Source organism: Dermatophagoides pteronyssinus, unplaced genomic scaffold, assembly GCF_027571235.1.
Source record: "Dermatophagoides pteronyssinus isolate colony J.1.1.1.1 unplaced genomic scaffold, Derpt_VIB-CSIC_2022.12 sq0008, whole genome shotgun sequence".
In the NCBI taxonomy this organism is placed as follows: domain Eukaryota; kingdom Metazoa; phylum Arthropoda; class Arachnida; order Sarcoptiformes; family Pyroglyphidae; genus Dermatophagoides; species Dermatophagoides pteronyssinus.
This window is the reverse complement of record NW_027461532.1, coordinates 338,623-361,343: the sequence shown is the minus strand read 5'-3', so window position 1 is coordinate 361,343 and position 22,721 is coordinate 338,623. Positions and strand designations below refer to the sequence as shown.

Here is a 22,721-nt window from a genome sequence, read left to right as displayed (position 1 = left end):
AAAAACTGTTAAAAAAGGTTTTGATCAACAACAATAATATCCGGGTTATTTCCTTCGAAAGTTGAAAAAAAGAATCAAATTTCGAAAAAAAACAAGCAAATAAACAAACAACAATGGTAGAATCAAAAACATCAACGATTCTTCGGGTAAGCCATAGAAAATATTTATCGAAAAAGTTTCGTTGTCAACAATAACAACAACAACAACCGACGATGATGAAAATTGAACTCAAAAAAAAAATCATTCGAATTCGAATCCTAACAAGTGAGTATGATTTTTGTTGATTTTTGTTGTTGATAATTTACTTTTTTTGTTGTTTTGTTTTTTGGTTTTTAGATTGCGAATGAATCAATCGTTGATCACCGATTGATCAATTTTGGTTGTCATTGATGGTGGTGGGTTATTGGCATTTGGTTTTTGGTTTTTTTGGCAAAACGAAAATTAATTACTCGAAAATCCAAAATTGATCCGAAGTTTGAAAAAAATAAACAAAAATAGAATATTTTTTGTTCAAACCAAACCGAGCCAAAATAAAACCTTCAAATCAAATCCAAAACCCAAAGATGAATGTCAAAAAAATATCCCAAAGAATATCCGAAATTAACACCAACGACGAAAAGAAAAAATCCTCTATGGTTATAGTGATGATGGTTAATATTATTATCCCAAAAAAAAAACAGAAACCAAAAACCAGATTGCTAATCGGATGTTAATGAAAAAACGAAACGAAACGAAAAATTATTGTAACCAGATTATCATCGGTACCACAACTGAAAACAACAACAACAACAAAAAAAAACATTACACATTTATGCTTTATCTCGGGGTTAATCCCCAATATTCGTGTATTTTTGGTTCCATTTGAAACGCCAACCAAACCAAAAAAAAAAATCAATATCCGAATCGGTATACACCAAACAACAAAAACAAAACGAAAACGACGATATAAATTACAACAAAACTTTATTCTTTCGTTCGTTTGTTCGAATGTTGTGTGTTTTCATCAACGGCTATATCAAAATGTCAGCATGTTGTTGTTGTTTGGGCTTAACTAAATTTTCCAATTAACACCGTCATCATCATCATCATCATCGGAGGGCGATTTTTTTTCGATTCGAATCTTTTTTTTTTGAACAACTATTTCTACCCTGTTTGTGGTCTTCAAAAAATAGCCAACACAAAAAGATTATTGTTTTTCATCATTATATCCGGTTACATCATTATTATTATTTTTGGGATAATGCAAATGATGTGATGTGCGTGTTCCTGAAATAAACCAACATCATGATTGTCATTTTGGTAAAAAGAAAAGAAAAAACTCAAACTTCTGGACATTCAGAATATAGAAATCGTGTCAGAAAAACGTAAGAAAATTTGTCAATAAAATTAGATTGAATGCAGACCAACTGAACCAACCGATGATGATGACCAAAGAAAAAAATTATTACATCATAATGTCCTTGCCCTTGTCAACGATTATATTCGGGGTTAATTTTTTTTTTTTTTTTTGAATTCTGATAATAAGAATATTAAGATTGTGTTTTCGGGGGATGATAAATGTTGTTGCTGGTAAATAAAACAGGAAATGTTTAATGTGTTGTTGAATGTTTCGTTCGATTTTCGATTAATCGATTAAAATTAATCGATTTTTTTCGATGATGACGATGAAAAGATAATTGATGATGAACATTGTGGGAAGAAAAAAAATGTACTTATCAAAAACGTGAAAGTTATTTGAGAAAAAAATATTTTGAAAAAGTGAGAAAGTTTTTATAAAAATAGATTTCCGGAATATTTTCCCTCTCCCTCCCTCCACAATTCCTGTTTCGAATATCTGAATGTTACATCACCCCCTCCTCGAATTGTTGAAATCGAATGCGAGAGAAGGAAGAGGTCAAGTGATGAACGAATTTTTCAAACAAAAACAAAATTTTCATTTTGTTTTTCAAGTTAATTTCAATTGAAACAAAACAAAATTGTTAGCCACTTGATTATGGCAAAACTTTTTTCAATTGAATTTGAATCTGAATGAAATTTTGATGCAAAAAAACGAATAATAATAATAACCGTTGATCATCATCATCGGTCATCAAACCCTTTGGTTTTTGTTTTGTTTTTTGTTTCACCGAAAACCAATCAAATTTTATTGAATTTCGTTGGTAAATCAAATCAAATTAATTAATTAATTAATTAATTAATTTTTTGTTTTTTTTGTCATTTTTTCATTATTATTCAATCTAGATATATTAATTATAATGATGATGATTATCATCGTTATTATCATCAATTTTGGACATTATCAAAAGATGATTTGATTCGAACGATTCAATTCGATTCGAACGAAAACCGAGTCGATTTTTCATTCATTTCAAAAAATTATATGGCTTCTTCGACTGAATCAAGCAATCAACCAATTCAAAACAAAACTAGCAAAAAAAAAGTTATGTCACCATAATAATCATCATAATCGTAATCATCGTTATTAAATTGGCCAACCAAAAAAACCATCATAATCATTTTGATCTCGATCATCTCAATTTTGAAATACATCTGGTTTTGTTCATTTCATATTTAATTCATTTCTCATCATCATCATCATCATTGCAGATAACCAAACAAGTACAATCGAAAATGATGCTGGCAACCAGTGTTAGTTTCATTCGTTTTTCATATTTTTTGTTTCCAACTGATCATTATTATTCGTTTATCTCAATTTTTTTTAGATCTTACCACATGTGTGTGCGTTCCAGGATCAACATTTTTACAATTTTTTGGTTTTCGTTTCCAGATGAAATGTTCGAAATGATAAAGAATTTATATTCTTTTTGGACATGCGCAATGTTCCTCCGAGAAAAAAAGGCTGTAACCAAATGTCTCAAAATCCATCGGAAAATGATGTTACAGAAAAGCGCGAAAAACGAAAACTATAATGTAACTAAAACCATAAACGAAAGAAGAAAAAAAAGCAACAGCGAATTTATCGATTGATGTGCACACATCACCACCAACACCAAACCCAGAATCATATATAGTGATGGTGATGTTTCAACAGATAGATGTTGTTCTTTTTGGTAAGTGTGTTTAGTGTATGTGTTTTAAATTGCTTTTTATGGTCATTTATTATTGTTGGCTGTTTTGTGTTTGTTTGTTTGTTTGCCCGCGTTTCAGAATTATTCCCTTTTTCCGAAACGGAATATTCTTCTTACCGTGTGTGTAATGGCTGTTAAGTTCATTTCAGTTCAATTCGTTTCAGTTTAGTTCAGTTCAATTCAGTTTGATTCAGGCGACAGGTCAATGAAAGTTCAAAGTATTTTGTTTTGATGATGTCATCAATTTTTTTTGGTTTTCATTGAAGCCATCGATCGATCGATTGATCAAAATCAATCAATCAATCAATCAACGTTTTCTCAATCATCATCATCATCATCACATCGATTTCATTTCAAATTTTATTCGGTAAGTTTGAAACAAAAAAAAACATTATATTTTCTTGAGAAATATTTTTCAGATTAAAAAATATCGATTATGATGGTTGATCGATAGTGTGTATTCTCAATCTAGTAACAGTGAATAATCGAAAAAATCAAAATGAAAATGAAAATTTGAAAAAATTGAAAAATAATAAAAAAATTTTGTAATTGTTATTGCTTGAGAATACACGTTGTCGATTATATTGGAAAAAAAACCAAATGCAACAATAGAAAACTTTTTCGAAAAAAAAACTTTCCGTAAACTTTTTCCCACCATTCCCATTTTCCTTTATAATGTCATCATTTTTCTTTTCTTTTTTTAAATTTTTGATTTAAAAAATCATCTTAATCCATGGATGTTTCGGATGGATAATCCACCATCAAAATGACATCAACATTGTTGTTTTATTGAATTCAATCAATCAATCGATCGATCGAATCCAATAAAAATCAATGAAAAAAAAATCGTTCAACATTTTTGTCTCATGAGATTTGATTCCGTTGGAAAAATGATGAAAAATGAAAAATCAATTTTTTTTTATTCAATCAATTTCCAATCGAAAATCTTTTGAACTTTCAAAGAGAAATGAGAGAGATGAATATGTCAATGGTAATCATCATCTGATTATTCAGATTGAACAGAAATGATGGAATCTTTGATCCGGGAATAAATTTTGATTGATTAAAATCTGCAACCGAAAAAAAAAGAAATTCCATATCATTTGGGAATCCGCTATAAACGATTTAAGATTTTTTTTTTTTAAATGTTTTTAGGAATTTCAACGAATGTTTGCAGAATATTCTGTGATTGGACAGAAAGAAATTTTGCAGATTTTTTTCTTTTCAAGAATTCTTTCCCAAAATGATGATGATCATTAGCAGCAGCAGTTGAAAAAAAACAATCGAAATGAGCTAATTAAAATGATTAAAAATCCTTTTCGATTTGAATTTTTCAAAATGACAATTCAAAAAAAAAAAGACAAAAGAAAAGGATTATTCCCTTCAATTCATTGAAATTATCAAACATCATTTGTGAAAAAAAATGAAGCAATTAGAGAGTTTTTGCATCTTTGAAGATGACGACGACGACGACGATCAATGAAAAACGAAATTGCGAAATTCGATTGATTCTCATCATCATCATCATCATCACCAACAACATCTTTGTTAATGAATATAATAAGTTTGAAGCACGTATGGTTTGTCTCTCTTTTTTTTCTCCTGATATGAAACTTGGATTGTCAACCACGAATTTATGGGAATTCAGACACAGGGATATAAAATGAATGGGAGGGAAATTTTCCAGAAACCAAAAACTTGAGATTCTTCTTCTTTTTTGGATAATAATCAAATAAATCAAAACTAATCAAAATGAAGTAAGTGTAAGTATATATTTTCCAATCAAATTTCCACAATCCTTTTTATTTTTATTGATTCAATTTCAATTTTGTTTTGAAATTGTGAATCGATGATGCTAATTGAATTCATTTTCGGTTATTAACTCTAAACATATCCAAGCTTTGTAAATTGACTTACAGATCCTGATGATTTGGAAATTATATTCTGGCTATGAAAACACAAATGCAAAAATGCGGTAATTAACGAAAAAATCTTTTTCAGAAATATTCTAGAGAAATTTCCAGGGAAAAATGTTTCCGGAAAAATTGATAATCAAAAAAAAGGAGAAAGGTTTGAATTCAAACTTTGATTAGTTTGATTTTTTTTATTATTATTATTATTTTAATCAAATAAAATTTTATCATCATCATTACAAATCAGCTACGTTTAATTTTCACTGCAATGAGAGGATGACATTTTCAATTTCTCACCACACACACTCGCCATTTTCTCCCGGGTTAAGTCAACAAATCAAACCAGAGAAAAAACCCCAATATAACCACCAACCAAACGATATTTATTGTTGTCGAATCTCATTTTGATTTTAGCTAAGCAAAAAAAAACAAATTTTTGACAATCAATCGATACTGCCTGTCTTGATTTGTCTGTTGTCTGTTGTTGTTGATTATTTTATTACATCATCATCAATACTTTTTCCCGATGTTGATGGTGACAAACTGAACTGAAATTCTTTCTTTTTGCTTATTTACTTGCATTATTACTTTGTTTGTGTGATGCGAGTGAGAGTGTGAATGGCATCAGGATTTAATTTTCTATTTTTTAGATTAAAAAAAGTATCTGTTCTGCGATTCTATTGCGAATAAGGCAACGAATGTGAAACGAAAACGAGAAGATAAATAAAAAATTTTATATCGAGAAATTTGCAATGATGGTGATGGTGATGATGAAAACTTTATGAGAGTGTGATGAACTTTTTTATTTGATTTGATTACTGATTTTTAGGTGGCTAGATTAAAAAAATTCTCGTTTCGTTTCGTTTAATCATTTTTCATTTGAAATTAGAATTTTTTTTCCATCGAAAATGAATGATGATTATGATGATTGCATCTGATTGATTGAATTCAGAAAAAAAATCATACAGGTTATAAAACTTTTTTTTTATTATTATTTTCATTTATTTACATCAAATAATCTTTTTCTTTCGTTTGTAATTTTTATTTACAAAATTTTTTTTTTTTTCGTTTTCTTTTAAAAAATATCACAAAAAATACATTAAACTCCCAACTATAATAAAATGAATAAAGCTCGAATTGTTTAAATCCTGATATAAATCATCAGAATTATGATAATCATCAAAAAGAAATGGCCATCGATATTGATTCTGGATTGACAACTATTATTCAACGAATATAATGATGATGATGATGATGATAATGTACGGGTATTATGGGCAGGATGATTTGATTCATCATCATCATCACCATTATCTAGTAAACCGGTAAATAATTTTGCTGTTTGATATGATGGATAATAATTATCATTATTTGATCGTATTTGATGACGATGATGTCGATTATAATCATGATGATGATTAGCAAATGTATGTCCTGTCAAGCCAATATTGTCCATTTTCATATTTGTCCGACTATACATCAAAAGAATTGAAAAAAAAGGTAAAAATAAAGGTAAATATTTGAGAATTACAATGACATGATAAAACAAACAAATGTCTTTGTCTGATAAATTGATTATTATGATGATGAAATTGAAAAAAAAACAACAAAATATTCTTTCTGTCTGTGTCTGTCGGCCGGCGTAAAGTAAATATATAAAAAAAATGTTTCTTTCCAATATTTTCCCTTATCTAATCATTATATATAGTTTGTCTGTGTCTGTGGATGATATATTTTGCTTCTGGATCATCATCATCATCATCATCAATTATAAATGCGAAAATGAAAATGATCCCTTACTATTCTTATTATAATCAACTTGATCATATATTCGGATGGATATCGATATAAATCTTAAATGTGAATCATCGTCAAATCTATAAATGTAATTGGATCGATCCAAACAACACCAAACATACACATGTTACTTATATAAACAACAACAAAAAAATCTAATTTATGCTAATAATATAACCTTACACACATTGACAGATCAGTTTTGCTATTTCTATATATCTATCTATGTTTGTTTGTTTAGTTTGGTTAGTTCAAATAGATCGATCGATCGATCCATGGTCATCTTTTTTTTTGTTTTATAAATAATTAATAAAGAAAAAGTTTTTAATCATCATCATCATCATAATCATAAAAAATTGACACTTACTTTTGATTATTATGATTAATAGATTTTGTTGTTGTTGTATTAATTGGATAATAATAATGAATATTATTATTATTATTTGAATGTTGTTGTTGTTGTTGCGATTGTTGTTGTTGATGATGATTATTGGCCGATTGTTGTTTCATCATAATCATCATTTTCATCATCATCATTTGAAACATTGCCTGATTATTATTGTTATTGTTATATGATGATGATGGCTGTTGTGGTAATGGATAATGATTTAAATCTTTATTCCAATTGTTAATCATATTATTTAATGGCCATTGAATTTTTTGTTCAGATAAAAATGAATCTTTAACAACGACGGGTAAATGTGCAGATGATTCATCATCAATCGAAGATTTACTATCGGAATTCATTTTCATTGATGAATGTTGATTATGCTGATTTTGATGATTATTATGAAACCATGATAATGGTAAACGATATAATGATTCAGTTGATATTGGATATATTAATGTTTCTTCCGATTGTTGTTGTTGATTCTGATGATCTACATTATTCATCGATTGTTTTATAATTGATCTCGTCGTCGTCGTCGTCGTCACTGTTGTATCACAAATCCTACAAACAACCAGAAAAAAAACATTCCCAAAATAAAATACAAATTCATAATTCATAAAAAAAGGATTAATAATTCAATTTCGACAAAGAGACGGAAAAACATATTCAGCCAATACTTACAATGATTGTTTTTGTTGTCTATCATCATTAATATGTATAATTTCAAAACCATTTGAATGATCTTTCATCATAAGTTCAATTATTGAATCATTACCAAGAAAATGTCCTTTGAAAAACAACAAATATGTATTCATTTCGTCATTTGGTCATCAATTTTCACAGTTTTCATAGATGTTTTTTTACATAAGGAATAAGGAGAGTGAGAAAAAAAAGAAAAAAAAAGAAAATTAGAATATGCAAATATGAATTACAAGTTTCAGTCATTCAAAATAATAATAATTTATGCAAATCAATCAATCCAAAAAACTATAATCAAGATAGATTGGAAAAAAGTTGATGCGGAATAATAAATTTTTGATTTTTTCTTGGATGAAAAAAATGAAACAAAAAAAAATTCTACTAACCAGCACCAAATACAAAAAAGAAACTTTCATTTGGATTTGTTTGCAATAATTCCAATACACGACGACTCATACGTTTATTTCGTTTTAGAATAATTTCAAAACGAAAATAATTTTCAATATTTTTTGATAATGATTTTTCAACATCATCGTTATCGTCATCATTATGATTATCAGATGTCGATGATGAATGATTTTTGAGTATTGGAATCTGTTTTTTTTTGTGGAAAAAAAAGATTAAAAAATTGGTTTGATTTGATTTTTTGGGATATTTACATTGGAAGAATCTTCATTAAATAAAGCTTCATTTAGATTACCACAATTATAATGATTAATCATATCATTGGTTGTATGATTTGAACGTAAATGACCAAACCGGATATTTTCATGTTGTAATAATGTTTGATTTAATGCATATAATACCTGTGTTGTATTCAGGTAATTTAATGTTTTACATTGTTCTTTAGCCTATTTGGAAAATTTTTTAATTAAAATTCACAAGAAAAAAACACTTACATTTTCAACCGATCCAATGGATTTTTTTAATTTTTTTGCTTTTTGATAGAAAAATGAATCCAATACAGTAATACCTTTAGATTTAATATCATTTTCAGTCAATGAATTTAACATAATCATAACCCAAATTGGTCTTTTACGTTCCCAATGTAATGTTATAGCAGTAAATAATGCATTTGCATTAAGGCCATGTGATTTTTGTTCATTAGTAATCCATTGTGGTATTTTTAAACGAATATAACGTAAATGCCGCTGTAAACGATAATAAATATCAATTGGTATAATATCTGAAAGACGAATACCCGGTGGTAATAATTGACATTGTGTTAATGATAATAATGTTTCTGTATTCATTAAATCTAATTCAAATATAATATGTTGACTATGACGAAATGCTTGTTTTGCACGATTCGGTATATAATTCCATACTTTTGTATATGGTGCATGTATTGTACCAAAAAAATATGATGGTGGTGATGGTTTTTTACGTTCAATTTTCCAAAAAAATGAAAATGTTTCATTTTTATTACATTGCTTTATTGTTAAAAATGAAATTAAAAGAAAAAAAATTAAGTAAAAATAAAATAAAATCAAATAGAAACTTACCAAACATTCTTTATCAATTATATGACGACATTCCAATTGAATTATAATTGTTGATAAAAAAAATAAAAATATTGGATAAAAAACACCTGTTAAAATGGGAAGAAAAATGAAGTGGATAAAGAAAGAAAAACAAACAAAATTCATTAATCAAAAGAAAAAAAAGATTTGTTTCTTGAGTGATGGAAGGGGAAAAAGATACTAACTGGATATCATACCATTATGGATAAACATTATGTTAGTTGAATATATATTGATTCACTTCATTCAAAATTTAGAAAAAAATTGAGTATTTTTCGTTTGAGATTCGTTTTGTTTTTGGCACACAATTTACACAGACACAGGTGAAGATTTTTTGTTTGTTTACATTTCAATCAATCGATTGATTGATTGGTTCGATAATTTATAAATTTATTCATCATCATTATTGGAAGCAAACCAAAACCAAGGAATATAGAAAAAGACGATAATTAATTATTACGTAATAATGATGATGGACATTTCTTTTTCTTGCTTCGTCCGATTATCGATAGTTATCCATTATTAATTGATTGATTATTGATCGATAATTCTTATTGAAAATTCTTTTTTTCTGAAAAACCGAAAAAAAATCGTTATGTAAAAAAAATCGAATCCATAAAAAAAAGAATAAAATTCTGCTCGACACTATTTCTACCCAAAATGGTTTTCTTATTTTGTTTTGGTTAGGTGTTTTTTTTTGTTCTGTTTTCGTTCATTTACCTTTTTTTCTTTTCTTTTCTTTTTTTTTCAAATTTTTCAAATTTCATTTTAGGTGCGCACATTTAATTTTCTGTCTTGTCTTCGATAAACAAATAACTCTTGATTCTTGGAACGAAACTGCGATCACCGTTTAAGATTTGTTGAAACAATTATCGACAGAATCCATGGATCTTTTTTAAAAAATTCTTGTCGCGTAACATCATTTACGTACGATACGGTCAATGTGCCAAATTCATTCATTTTTTTGTTTTGTTTTTGTTTTTTGTTTGTTTTCATTTCAACACATTTTTTAATTACCAAATCTCTCTTTTACTTGTGATATGAATGTTGTCGTTTTTGTTTACAAATTTACAAAAAAAAAAAAAATTTTTGCAAAAAAACCTGTCTTTTTTTTCAATTCGAATGTTTTGAATTGATCGATCGAACGATTCGATTCGAATCGAATCAAATCGAATGTTTTTGATGTGCGCGTAAAAAAATGATCGAATGTATCTCATTATCAAAGGTCGTCAACCGTAATCTCAATCAGCAATCAAATTGAAATTTGAAAAAATTTTGTTGTTTTTTAATTTTTAATTATGATCATATAAGAATAACATAAAATGATATCCCGGTAAATATACTTTATTTTTGTTTTTTTTTTCAAAAAAATTTTCAAATGTCAAAAACATTTGAAAAAGAGAGCAAAGATCAAGAAACTAACGGAACTATTATCGAAACTTTTTTTTTCCAATAACGGAATCCTGTTTTGTTACCTTGATTATCTTCATTTTTCTTGCCCCTTGCCAATATTTTACCACCAGGTATCCTCATCATCGACAATAGTCAAAACCTGAATTTTTTCCACTGATCTAGTTTGATTAGATGAAAAAAATCATCATTTTAAACAACCATTAATGAAACAAAACGGTAATTCTTTCTTTCTTTCTATCGCTTCAATTACACATTATACATGTTTTGTGCATCATTTCATTTCAAACAAACAAAAAATTTTTTCGTTGTTGATCAAACAGGTTTCTCTCTTCATTTTTCCCCGTAAATATTTTTTTTCACTCTTTTCTTTGTTGTTGTGAAATTCAATCAAACAACAAAAAAAAATATTTAATAAAATTAATTCTAACGTTTTTTATGTTTCTTCCCAAACAAACAAACAAACAATCCATCCATCCATCCATCCATCCATCCATCATATAAGAAATCATTCTTGCCCTAATATCATCATCATCATCTCTCGTTTTGGGTTAGTTTTTTTCTATTGAATCAAGAAAAATGAGAGAAAAATATTCATTTTTCTCTATTTTAAACAAAACATTTACTTATTGAATGTTCTTGATGATGATGATAACTATGTCATCGATCAATATTTTTTTCATCATCGTCGTTGTTGACCAGTTTTGTTTTTTCATTTTTTTTTTTGTGTTGTTGTTTTATCCTTTTTTTTCGTTGTTGTTGTTTTACATCCATTGAGAGAGACAAGAAGAAATTGTCTTCCGAAGCTGTTTCGTCGTCTCTTTTTGTTGTTGTTGTTGTTGTTAGGATATTTTGTTGCTGCTCGCCTTTTTTTTCTGCTGTTTGTTTGATTTTATTTTTGTCTTTTTTTGATAAAATCTGTGATTGAAAAATTAACAAAAAAATTTTTTTCTTTTTTTCCCCATCAGATAAAATTATGCTAACGATAATGATATGGATATGATGGAAATAATAGAATCATCAACTGATAATAAACTAAATGATGGATCGAATGATGATGATGATAATAATCATCAATCGATGGAACAACAAACATCCAACATAAATCAAACTAGTCCATGTGATGATGATGATGATGACCATATGAAACAAAGTGATAATATTATTGATGATGATGCGGATGATGATACGGATGAAAAATCAATTCCAATTGAATCAGCTATCATTGATGATGATGATTGTGGTAATTGTGAAGAATCAATAACCACCACTACTGCCACTGCAACAACAACTTTGAATGATGAATTGATATTTCTACAGGAAATGAATAATCCACCGAATGTCAGATTATCATCCTCATCGATGTCATCATTACAAACACTGCCAATACCAATGATGAAAACGACAACAATATTTTTAAATTCTCAACATAATGATAATAATCCATTTATATGTGAATCAGATGATATTGATGATCAAGATGATGATAATGATCAAGATAATGATGGTGATCAAAATGATGATAATAATGATGAAGATCATATGAAATTTATTGATACAAATTTAGATGATCTTATTATGATGGATCATGATAATAATATTGATATTGGTGATACGGATAATAATAATGATGATGATGATACAGATGATGAAACAAAAACCGAAACATCATCATTCAATAATGGACAACAAATGATGAATGATGATAAAAAACGTCTTCGTTTAGAAGATTTTATGCGACAAATTATAACACAGATTAATACTAGTACAGGTATGTGTAATAATAATTATTATTATTGCTGATTTGTAACTTTGAATTTTTTTTTCTTTTAATTATAGAAAAAATATGGCCAAATCTTTTATTAGATTTTACAAAAAATTTTTCCGAATTAAATATACCGACATATGTTTTACAAACATCATCATCATCAACAACATTAGATGATCATTGTTCATCGTCATCATCATTTACTAAATCCGATATTGATCCATCAATAGTGATGATGCCAACAAACAGTGATAATCCATCAACAAATAAAATGATACAAAATAATAATCGTTTAGTATCGAATTCTGATCAAGATTTATTAATGGATATATTAAATATTGCAATAAGTTCATTAACAATGGAACAAACTGATCGTCGTATATTTGCCTGTCAATTATTATTGAATATACATGATTGTCTTACAATGGATACAATCGAAACAAAATTAATGCCATTATTAAGTGAATTGATCACGAATGAAACAACAACATCGGTACGATTTACAATTTGTTTTGTTTTAGCTAATTATGCAAGACGTGTTGAATTTGATTATTTTCAATCAATAATTTTTCCATTATTTGAAAAATTATCAATTATTGTATTGGATAATGATAATTCTTCATCATCGTCTTCCAATCAACAACAACAAAATAATAATTCACTTTGTACATCGACAACAATCTGTTTTGCATTACTTGATTCATTAACATCATTATTATCATATTTACTTCATTTTAATCAAATTTCAATGAAAAAACAACAACAACAACATTGTGATAATGAACAAATGCCATCCGAAAAAGAACAACCAGAATCAAATGAACAAAATACGGAAAAATCCACAAAGAACAATGTATTGGAATTTATTTATCAAAAATTTTTACCATTATTGAAACAAACATTTCAACGAATGTTAGATTTTATTGATCAATATCGTTCGATGTCGATAAAAATTGAACAAGATTTATTTAATTGTTTTTTACATTGGCGTGATCAAATTGGTTCACATGATTCAATAACACAGACATTATTTTCACATTATCAAAGTCTTGTATTATTTATACTAATATTACGAGATTATATGATGAATAATAATGATAATCATCAATGTGATAATCTAAATATTGATCAACGTTTTTTAATGGAAATGTTTGATCATGATCATTGGTATTTAGATTTTTATTATCGTCTGTGTGCATTTCATTATGTTCTTCCGCCACCGCCACCATTAACACCACAATCGCCATCGCAATTATCATCTGATAATACATTGATTGATGTATCATCATCATCGTCCACGACTTTAATTGATCAATCAACAAATTCAATTTTAACTAAAATTAATCTTATGGATTTAGGTAAAAATAATTCAAACATACAACAACAACAGCAACAAAATTTTATCGGTCGATATCAAGTTACAAATGTTGATGGTAATATGATGAATGTTAAAACATTATCATCACCATCATCATTACCACTACCATTACCATTATCGACGACAACAACAACAACATCAATTCTACAACAACATTTACAACAACAACAATCATTAAATAATGAAACATTATCAGCTTATAATTCTAATTATAATAATAATGATAATAATAATATACAAACATTAACAAATTCAAATATAACAACAACAACAATACAGAATAATAATGATTTTAGTATTGGTTCAACACAATATACATTTACATCGAATGCATTGAATAATTTAGATATATTTGGTTTTTTTCGTTATAAAACAATATCATGTAAAATAATATTGGTATCATTAATACCAACAATATCGGATCTTTATGATATTGGTAAACAACAACAACTACAGCAACAACAATCAATAAAACCATTGCATAATCGACAATTACGTTCAAGAAAAAGTTTAAGACTTAAATCTGGACAACCATCACGATTACCGGTTTCAGTTGTATCGTCGGTTCAATCATCAAATAAAGATGAAGATATAACCGATTCGGTTGATATTGAATCAAATTCAGAATCACCATTATCATTGGAAATTGAACGTAATAATCATGATAATAAAGATAATATTGCAACACGTTTAATTGATATATTGAATACATTATCGATTGATAATAATTATGAAATTGCAATGAAAATGTCGAATATTATTGAAAAATTAGTTGAACGTTTTACCGAACCAATACGGCTATATTCGGTATTGACAAATGTTTTACAATCACAAAATTTTGATGTCATAGCGCAGATTATTCGTAATTTTGTCGATGTATTTACATCGATGTTAAATTCATCACAATTGACTGCTCAGGTATGTTTGTTTTGTTTCAAAAAAAAAAAAAAAATGAAATTTTCTAATTAAAAATTTCCTTTTCCCTTTGTATAGACAAATACAATCATTGAATATGTTGTCGATACATTTATGCGTTCGGAAACATATCTAAGTACAAAACCAAAATGGCGTTTACATATACAATATTTTGATGTTATGTTTCGTTTATCAAGAATTATACCTGTTGATATTGTTAAACGTTTAATAATACCACGGTTATTATTACGATTTAGTACAACGGTATGTTATTTCAGTTAATTAATTTTAAATTTTTTTTTTCTAAAATTTTCCAATCGATTTATAGCGTCCAATACCTTGTCGACAAGCAATTGCACGTTGTCTTTTGATGGTTTATTTGGAAAATTTTGCTCAACATGATTTTGAAAAATATTGTGTTCAATCAACAGCGGTAAACAATGGTGCCAATAATCAAACAACGATGATGATGATATCATATCCATTAAATTTTGATGATCATGATCATGATCAAAATGCCTATCTATCATTTGATTTATTTAATTGGTTAGATCGTAATCTTCGACAATCACAAAGATATCAAGATCGTCAATTATATATTGATATGTTAGCAATGTTTATACGTTTTTTATTTCGTGATTCAATTGAATGGCGTGAATCATTACCCAATCATTATCTAATGGATATTGAAGAACAATGTCCATCATTAATGAATTGGTCAGAATTATCATATCGTTTTTCAAAATATCGATATCATTTAAATCTTAAAGAATTACATTCATCACAATTTTTTGCAATGTTAATGATACAACGTTATCGATTATTACATCAGCTAACCGAATTAGCTACAAAAGATCGTGTATCAACTATTCGTACTAGTTCATGTATTGTACTTTTTACATTATTACAATGTACAAATTATTGGGTAATTAATCATCTGCATCAGATACCGATTACTGTTAATGATCATTGCATAACTAAAACAAATATGATTGGTACTCGTAACGTTTCCGATATTGATAATAATGATCAATCACAATTGATTGAAATAATAATGGATTATTATGATGCATATATGGATAATAATGGTACTATAATATCGGAAATTGAATCTTCCGCTAACAACTATAATTCAATAGGTTATTGTACATCAGAACAATTAGAAATACGACGACAATTAGAAAAGGATCGTATTGTATTGGAAGAATTATATAAATTATATACATTAATTGATGATATACGTTTGGATTTAAATCTTAATTATTATCAATTACGTAATAAACGGAAAAAACCACGTAAACAACAATATAATGATGAAATGATTTCATCATCATCACCAACACCATCAATTACATCGATTGATTCAAGTGTAATTGAATTGATAAATGAACTGATGTTAACGGTTGAAAATGATTATTTGGATCAAATGAATGAAAATAATGATGATGATGATGATGTTATATTGGAACCATTGGATAAATCATCATCCGAAGAAGATGAAGGTATTGATTTGAATAATGATTCATCAGAATTGATTATAGATGATTTAGTTGTATCCGAATCTTCGACATTATCATCATCGTCAATAATCGAAACAACAGCAATGGAAACTGTCAATAATTCAACGGAATCTGAATCAACGAAATGTCCGGGGTTAATTTATGTAGCTAATGTTGATGAATTGATTGTCGATTCAAATGAAACTATGGATTCCAAAGGCAATACCAGCATAACTGAAGCCGGATCAGAAACATCAGCTGTGGTAGTGATAAACAAAAAGGTTGTTGAATCATCATGGTCAATTCAAGGCAATAAATCATTTAATCCGAATTCATTGAAATGTAGTACGAAAAAAAGAAAATCACCAAAACATCATGAACAACAACATCAACAATCTCATATGAATCATCAACGATCGGTATCGAATTTAGCACTTGAAAAACATTTGAATACAATCATTAAACATAGTGATATAATATCAAATATACAACAGCCATCAATAATGATGATGGCTAAAACAAATTCAACTAATGTAAATAAATCTGGTTATAAAGGAAATTATTATCATCATCATGGTATTAATCCCGGTCATAATAGTGGTAAAGTTTCATTATCTGCATCATCGAAAAAGAAAACATCGATGATCAATAGCCAACAACGTAATAATAATAATAATAATAATGGTATTGCCTTATTGCCAACACCGAACAACAACAATACTGTTCATTGTGGATCAAAAGTTCCGATATTAAGTAATCGTAATAATAATAATAATTCTCATCATCATCATATGATTAATAATAGAGTCTCGCTATTACAACAACAACAACAATCATCTATGGTAAACAACAACAATAATAATCTTACGCCAAACACTGCCAATCGTAATACATCATCATCATATCCTGGATTTTGTTATCGAATTGTTTATCCAACACAAACTGGACAACAACAACAATCATCAACGACAACAACAACAAATTCTTCAGCTCAATTTTATAATTCCGGTTCTACAGGAACAGCAACAACAACAACAACAGCTCATCATCATTTACCATTATCATCATCATTATCTAGTCCTGGTAATATTAATAATAATAATAATAATGGTAACCTATATCAACAACAACAACATAATTATCATCATCAAAAACAGAATAAAATTCCTTCCAAATTAGCAAATTCAGCTACAATACCATTTCGAACGATTTCTTTTCCACAACATCATCATCATCATCCACAGGCTGGCCTTTTACATCAGCCATTACAAACAAAATCATCATCATCATCATTAATGATATTACCAAAATGGCATAATCATAATTGTAAGTAATTAAAATTAATAATGTGTTTTTTTTTGTACATCACATGACGTTTGTTTGTTATGTATTTAGCTTCCAATTTATCAATATATCAACATCAACGATCAATGTCAGTACCACCACCATCATCATCATCATCATCAAATATTTTATTGAATTCAAATCATTATCCACAAAATCAAAATTCAACAATGTTAAATGTAAAGAAAAAATTATTTAAAACTACTGGATCAATAAATCCAGGTGTTGTTGGTAATGTTATAATTGGTAATCAATCAAATATTCGTAATAACCATCATCATCATTATCATCATCATCATCATCATCATTATCAATCAAATATTTTGAATACCAATATCGATCAAATAAGTTCATCATCATCATCATCATCATCAAAAAATAATTTTATTCGTGTTAAAAAATTTAAAAATCGTACAAATAATGAACCATTATTATTATCATCATCATCATCGACATTAAAACCCGGTAATAAATCGATGATCAATAAAAATGAATCAATGGAAACGGATGATAATTGTGATGATGATCATAAAAATAATAATAATAATAATAATAATAAGGGACAAACATCAACAATAATTGTTACTACATCAACAAGTGAATCACAACCAGATTCATCAACTTAATCTCAAAAACATGTCCATCATTTTGTTGGATAAATTTTTCAAATTACGATTCTTTATAAATCTTTTTTTTTTTTATTTTAAAAATCCCTTTAATAATTTACATATACAAATAGCTTATTTATATAGATTTTATTCAATTGTTTTTTTTTATATACAAAATTTATAAAACAAATTTTTTTTTTTATAAATAATTTTATAGATTTTTTTTTGTATCTTTGAAACAGAACAAAAAATGATTATCTTATTATTGTTGAATATATAGTAGTTTTTTTTTCTTATAATAATAATTATCTTGATTTATAAAAAATTTGTAATTTTTTTCACATTAAAAAAAAGAAATAAAGATGTTTAACGATAATGGATTATCGCAGTAATCCAATCTTTGGCCTTTAATCTTTTTTTTGTTTCCCATTGATGATTGAAAATTATTGATCCAAAAAAAAGAAGAAAATCCGCACGTTTTGTAGACATGTACCACTTGACTTTTTATCAATTGCAGTGAATAAAATTTCAATTTTTTTAAATATTTTTGGTTATAATAACAGCAGTTTTATCCTTTTTGATTGAAAAGATAACCAAAAAATAATCGATTGATTGACGTAGGATTTGTTACTCACCCAGTTGGTAGTTGTTGAAAGCCGGATTAACAAGGTTTCGAAATAAATTGAGAAATCATTTGATTGGAACATATATTTGATTGGTAACAGAACAAATGTCAGAATCCAATTTTTTTGTTTCTTGAAAATGAAAAAAAAATCATGTGATTAACCACTTGATTATCGTTGAGTGTAATTTTTGATCAATATTTGCATTGATTGATATTGCCATCTCTATGCCAATATATTTTTGTTATAAAAAAAACAAATCATTGAATGAAATTTTTAAATTATTTAAATTATCATTTGATTATCATACCTGTCGTGATCATCAGTTGTGCATGATCATCATCATCATGGTATTCGGTAAATTGTAATACCAATTTGTAATATGGCAATGTTTTTAGTAATTTTCAAAAATTTCAAAAACATGAAAATTATTTTTTTGGTAATTTCAAAAGAAAAACAAAAAAAAACATCAACAAAAAGTTACATTCGAAAATTACATTATTTCAACACATTAGGCCAATTTAGGTGGAAATAAATTCGAATGATAAAAATAGACAAGACCAAAAGAACCAGGAAACCAGGAACCAAAGAACCCAAAACAAACAAAATGACGTTATAGTGAAATATCACACATCGAAAAATTGATTACAAAATATCAGGAATCAAAAATCAAAAATCCAAATGATAAGATTGCTTTATTTGTTTGATATTTCAAACAACAATAAATCCAAAAAAGGGTACAACATATGTTTGAATTTTCTGTTTGTTTGTTTGTTTTTAATCAAATCGTCACCATAGTTTTATTATTGTAATTTTATTATTTGTTACTTTCTTTCCATTTAGGTATATAAATGATTTTTCAATCAGAAAATCACTTTGATGATTTTGTCAATCACTTTTCAATCAATCAATCAATCAAACATCAACGACGACGACGACGATATCGACATGAGCCAAAAGCAGCATATGTCAAAAAACATTTAAACTTGATTCGATTTTTTTGAATTTTCCCACTTAAAAACTGATTATAAAAAGAGTTGTCAACGATCAAAAACTAAAATCAAAAAAAATTTACAAGTCATCATCATCATCATCGTCATTATCGTTTCGGACAATTTTATCTCATCCAAAAACAAAATTATTTAATGGTCATCTTCAGCATTGGAAACAAATTCTAAATTATCATCATTATTTTTTGTTAAGTTTTGTTTTGTTAAGTTTTTTTTCGTTTATCATCATTGTTTTTCTCTTGTTTTGTTTCCAAATGTATCATTCAATGATCAAAAATGTCATCGTTTGAAGCAAAAAATAATATTGTTGATCATCATTATTATCATCAACATCATCATCATCAGATTTGTGAAACATCCATACTTTTATTTGCATGGACTTTTTCATAACTTTTTTGTTGACGAGAAAACTCTTTCTATTTAATTTCGTTTCGTTTTTCTCATTTATATAACGAATTTGTGATTTTTGTTCATCATCAATGTCATCAAAATATTTTTGTTGATTTTTTCTTAACTTATTTCGGACAAATCTCACCTTTATATTATTTTCTGAAAATTTTCTCTGTTTTTTTGGATTTCTTGTTTTTCTTTGTTTGTTTGTCTTTCAAACTTTCATAATCAAATCAGCTACAAATGTCTCAATCTCCACTTTATCATCGTATCACGCAAAAAATTCTGGTCATTGGACCATCAGGTATGATTATTTTTTTGCTTTTTTCGTTGTTGAAACTTAATTTTCACTGTGATTTTTTCGTTTGTTTGTTTTGTTTCGGTCATAGGTTGTGGTAAAACAAATTTAATAACATCAATATTAAGCCGTACAAATTGTCCATATCAATATCATTGTCAACAACAACAACAATCAATGAATGGCCGCAATGGCGATTGTGGTGTTAATTGCGAAAAACATAATGAAACAACAACAACAACAGCCGATACAAACAATATTATAAAACAATGTTATTATTCACAAACAGTACAATTTCGTGAAATCGAAATACAATTAAAAGTATTTGAACGTACCTGTAATGGACAATTAGATCGTTCAACAATACAACCATATTATCATCGTTTAGATGCTATAATTGGTGTTTATGATTTATTAAATTATCAACAATCATTTAATCAGATGCGTATGGCATTAGATTCAATATTAGCATTGTATAATAACGATAATGGTAATGGTAATGGTAATCAACGACCAACAGTATTCGTCTTGGGTAATGTTGGTGATAATTATCGTCGTTGTCGTCAATATCGTAATCCATATGATGAAGTTAAAGAATATGTAAATAAAATTGGTGCAATACAATTATTTAATTATTGTTATTCAACACAACATATAAAAGCATTTCATCATGTATTTATGTTAAATATTTATCGACAACATTTTCGTCAACAATTAACGGATAAATTTGAAAAAGCTATAGAAAATTGTCGTAAACATGTTTATAATGTTGATAAATCATCATCATGTTCATCATCGGAATATTATCATTATTATCATCAACATTCCGAATCAACATTAACAAATCTTAAAAATTTATTTAAAAGAATAAAAATTCCACATCATTTTCCACATCATCATCATTATCATCAAAATAATCATCATCATAATCGTGAATTGTGATTTTTCCTCCCCCCTTTTAGACCTTATTTGATTATTAATTTTTTTAACACTTCACCACCACCATATCTTTTTCCGCTTTTTTTTCTCCCCATTTAATTTAATAAAATAATTATTATTTATTCTAACTTAAAACAAATGAAAAAAAAATTTGCATAATGTTGATTATCATGTTGACAAAGCGGGAAAATAGTGGAAAATTGGCAAATCGGAAGCCAGTTGATAATGATTATAGATTATCAAACCGGGTAAAATATGCATGCCAAACACTAACACACACACACAAGGAAATCGAAGTAAATCAGGCAAATGTTTATAATTATTATCATTTGTTTAAAAAGGGGATGTTTTGCTTACCATGGTGTTAACAATTTGTTCAAAAAAAAGATAATGTTCTTTTTTTGAAGAAAACAAAAAATTCAAAAATGTCGTTACACACAAAAAATCGTTCGATGTTTCGAATGTTTTTTTTTCGACATGATAAACACGATGACAATGTTTTTTTCTTATTGTTGGATTTTTATTGCAACCAAAAAACATGTCAATAATCATCATCGTCATCGTTATCATCAGGTTGATCGAATGAATTCGACCAATCCAAATGTTGTTGATAAGTAGTTTTTTTCTTTTGTCGATCGATCGATCGATTGATTGACAATTTCTTCTTCAATCGTGGTAAATACATAGGATGATGATGATGACAAGCAACAAAATTGTTATTTTTGGTTGAATAAAAAATTACTTTTGGGACATTTTGTTGTTGAAAACCATGGTTTATTGAATTTTCAGATTCGGTCTGATAGATTTTCTTATTTTTCGTTCGTTTGTTCGTCGCTCAATGATTTCTGGATGATGATGATAGTGAGATTTATGGGAAACATTTTTTTTTCTCATTTCTGTCACAAATTGGCAACAAACATACCTTTTCGGGTAATGATATAGTTTGGAGAAAATCGGGCGAAAACAAAAAACGGAAAATTTTTTCGTTATTTTCGATTTTCGTTTCCTCGGTATAAAAATGGATCACACAACAAATAAAATACCCTGATCATTTTACACTTGTTTTTTGTTCTTCGATATATCGATAGTCAAATATCGATAGTAAACATAAATATCGATTGTTTCTT

General features: G+C 27.4%; 3 protein-coding genes and 3 long non-coding RNA genes across 14 annotated transcripts; 3 read left to right on the top strand and 3 right to left on the bottom strand.

The window, feature by feature from the left end:
* Positions 1 to 29: 29 nt before the first annotated feature.
* LOC142645244 (uncharacterized) lies at positions 30 to 7,076 on the top strand. Of its 4 annotated transcripts, XR_012846391.1 has the most exons (9): positions 30 to 264; positions 337 to 1,364; positions 2,242 to 2,649; positions 2,724 to 3,071; positions 4,245 to 4,846; positions 4,989 to 5,159; positions 6,134 to 6,327; positions 6,425 to 6,514; positions 6,711 to 7,076. It is a non-coding gene; the product is annotated as an uncharacterized LOC142645244 (long non-coding RNA). The 4 variants fall into 4 exon arrangements; XR_012846388.1 differs by having other exon boundaries at positions 6,425 to 7,076; XR_012846389.1 differs by having other exon boundaries at positions 4,245 to 4,852; positions 6,425 to 7,076.
* Positions 5,966 to 10,053, bottom strand: LOC113794071 (metalloprotease TIKI1-like). Of its 2 annotated transcripts, none has more exons than XM_075821027.1 (8): positions 9,598 to 10,053; positions 9,395 to 9,480; positions 8,789 to 9,322; positions 8,549 to 8,740; positions 8,276 to 8,483; positions 7,872 to 7,977; positions 7,167 to 7,751; positions 5,966 to 6,474 (listed from the first exon to the last, which is right to left on the bottom strand). In XM_075821027.1, exons 1-8 carry the CDS (start codon positions 9,623 to 9,625, stop codon positions 6,144 to 6,146), a joined length of 2,070 nt encoding a protein of 689 aa, XP_075677142.1. In that variant the 5' UTR covers positions 9,626 to 10,053; the 3' UTR covers positions 5,966 to 6,143. The 2 variants fall into 2 exon arrangements, with proteins under 2 accessions (XP_075677142.1, XP_075677143.1); XM_075821028.1 differs by having other exon boundaries at positions 9,610 to 10,053.
* Positions 10,054 to 10,169: 116 nt separating this feature from the next.
* LOC113794072 (uncharacterized) lies at positions 10,170 to 18,575 on the top strand. 5 transcript variants are annotated; one of them, XM_075821021.1, is made up of 7 exons: positions 10,170 to 10,745; positions 10,936 to 11,041; positions 11,791 to 12,593; positions 12,662 to 14,886; positions 14,962 to 15,147; positions 15,212 to 17,708; positions 17,778 to 18,575. In XM_075821021.1, exons 3-7 carry the CDS (start codon positions 11,816 to 11,818, stop codon positions 18,350 to 18,352), a joined length of 6,261 nt encoding a protein of 2,086 aa, XP_075677136.1. In that variant the 5' UTR covers positions 10,170 to 10,745; positions 10,936 to 11,041; positions 11,791 to 11,815; the 3' UTR covers positions 18,353 to 18,575. The 5 variants fall into 5 exon arrangements, with proteins under 5 accessions (XP_075677136.1, XP_075677134.1, XP_075677138.1 ...); XM_075821019.1 differs by lacking the exon at positions 10,936 to 11,041; XM_075821023.1 differs by lacking the exon at positions 10,170 to 10,745 and having other exon boundaries at positions 10,849 to 11,041.
* Positions 18,576 to 18,710: 135 nt separating this feature from the next.
* On the bottom strand, positions 18,711 to 19,683 carry LOC142645242 (uncharacterized). The gene is made up of 3 exons (XR_012846386.1): positions 19,268 to 19,683; positions 18,970 to 19,182; positions 18,711 to 18,907 (listed from the first exon to the last, which is right to left on the bottom strand). It is a non-coding gene; the product is annotated as an uncharacterized LOC142645242 (long non-coding RNA).
* Positions 19,684 to 20,244: 561 nt separating this feature from the next.
* LOC113794104 (uncharacterized) lies at positions 20,245 to 21,729 on the top strand. Its single transcript, XM_027344190.2, has 2 exons — positions 20,245 to 20,661; positions 20,747 to 21,729. The coding sequence occupies exons 1-2, from the start codon at positions 20,601 to 20,603 to the stop codon at positions 21,595 to 21,597; spliced, it is 912 nt and encodes a 303-aa protein (XP_027199991.2). The 5' UTR covers positions 20,245 to 20,600; the 3' UTR covers positions 21,598 to 21,729.
* LOC142645243 (uncharacterized) lies at positions 21,582 to 22,649 on the bottom strand. The gene is made up of 3 exons (XR_012846387.1): positions 22,517 to 22,649; positions 21,952 to 22,439; positions 21,582 to 21,863 (listed from the first exon to the last, which is right to left on the bottom strand). It is a non-coding gene; the product is annotated as an uncharacterized LOC142645243 (long non-coding RNA).
* Positions 22,650 to 22,721: the final 72 nt, after the last annotated feature.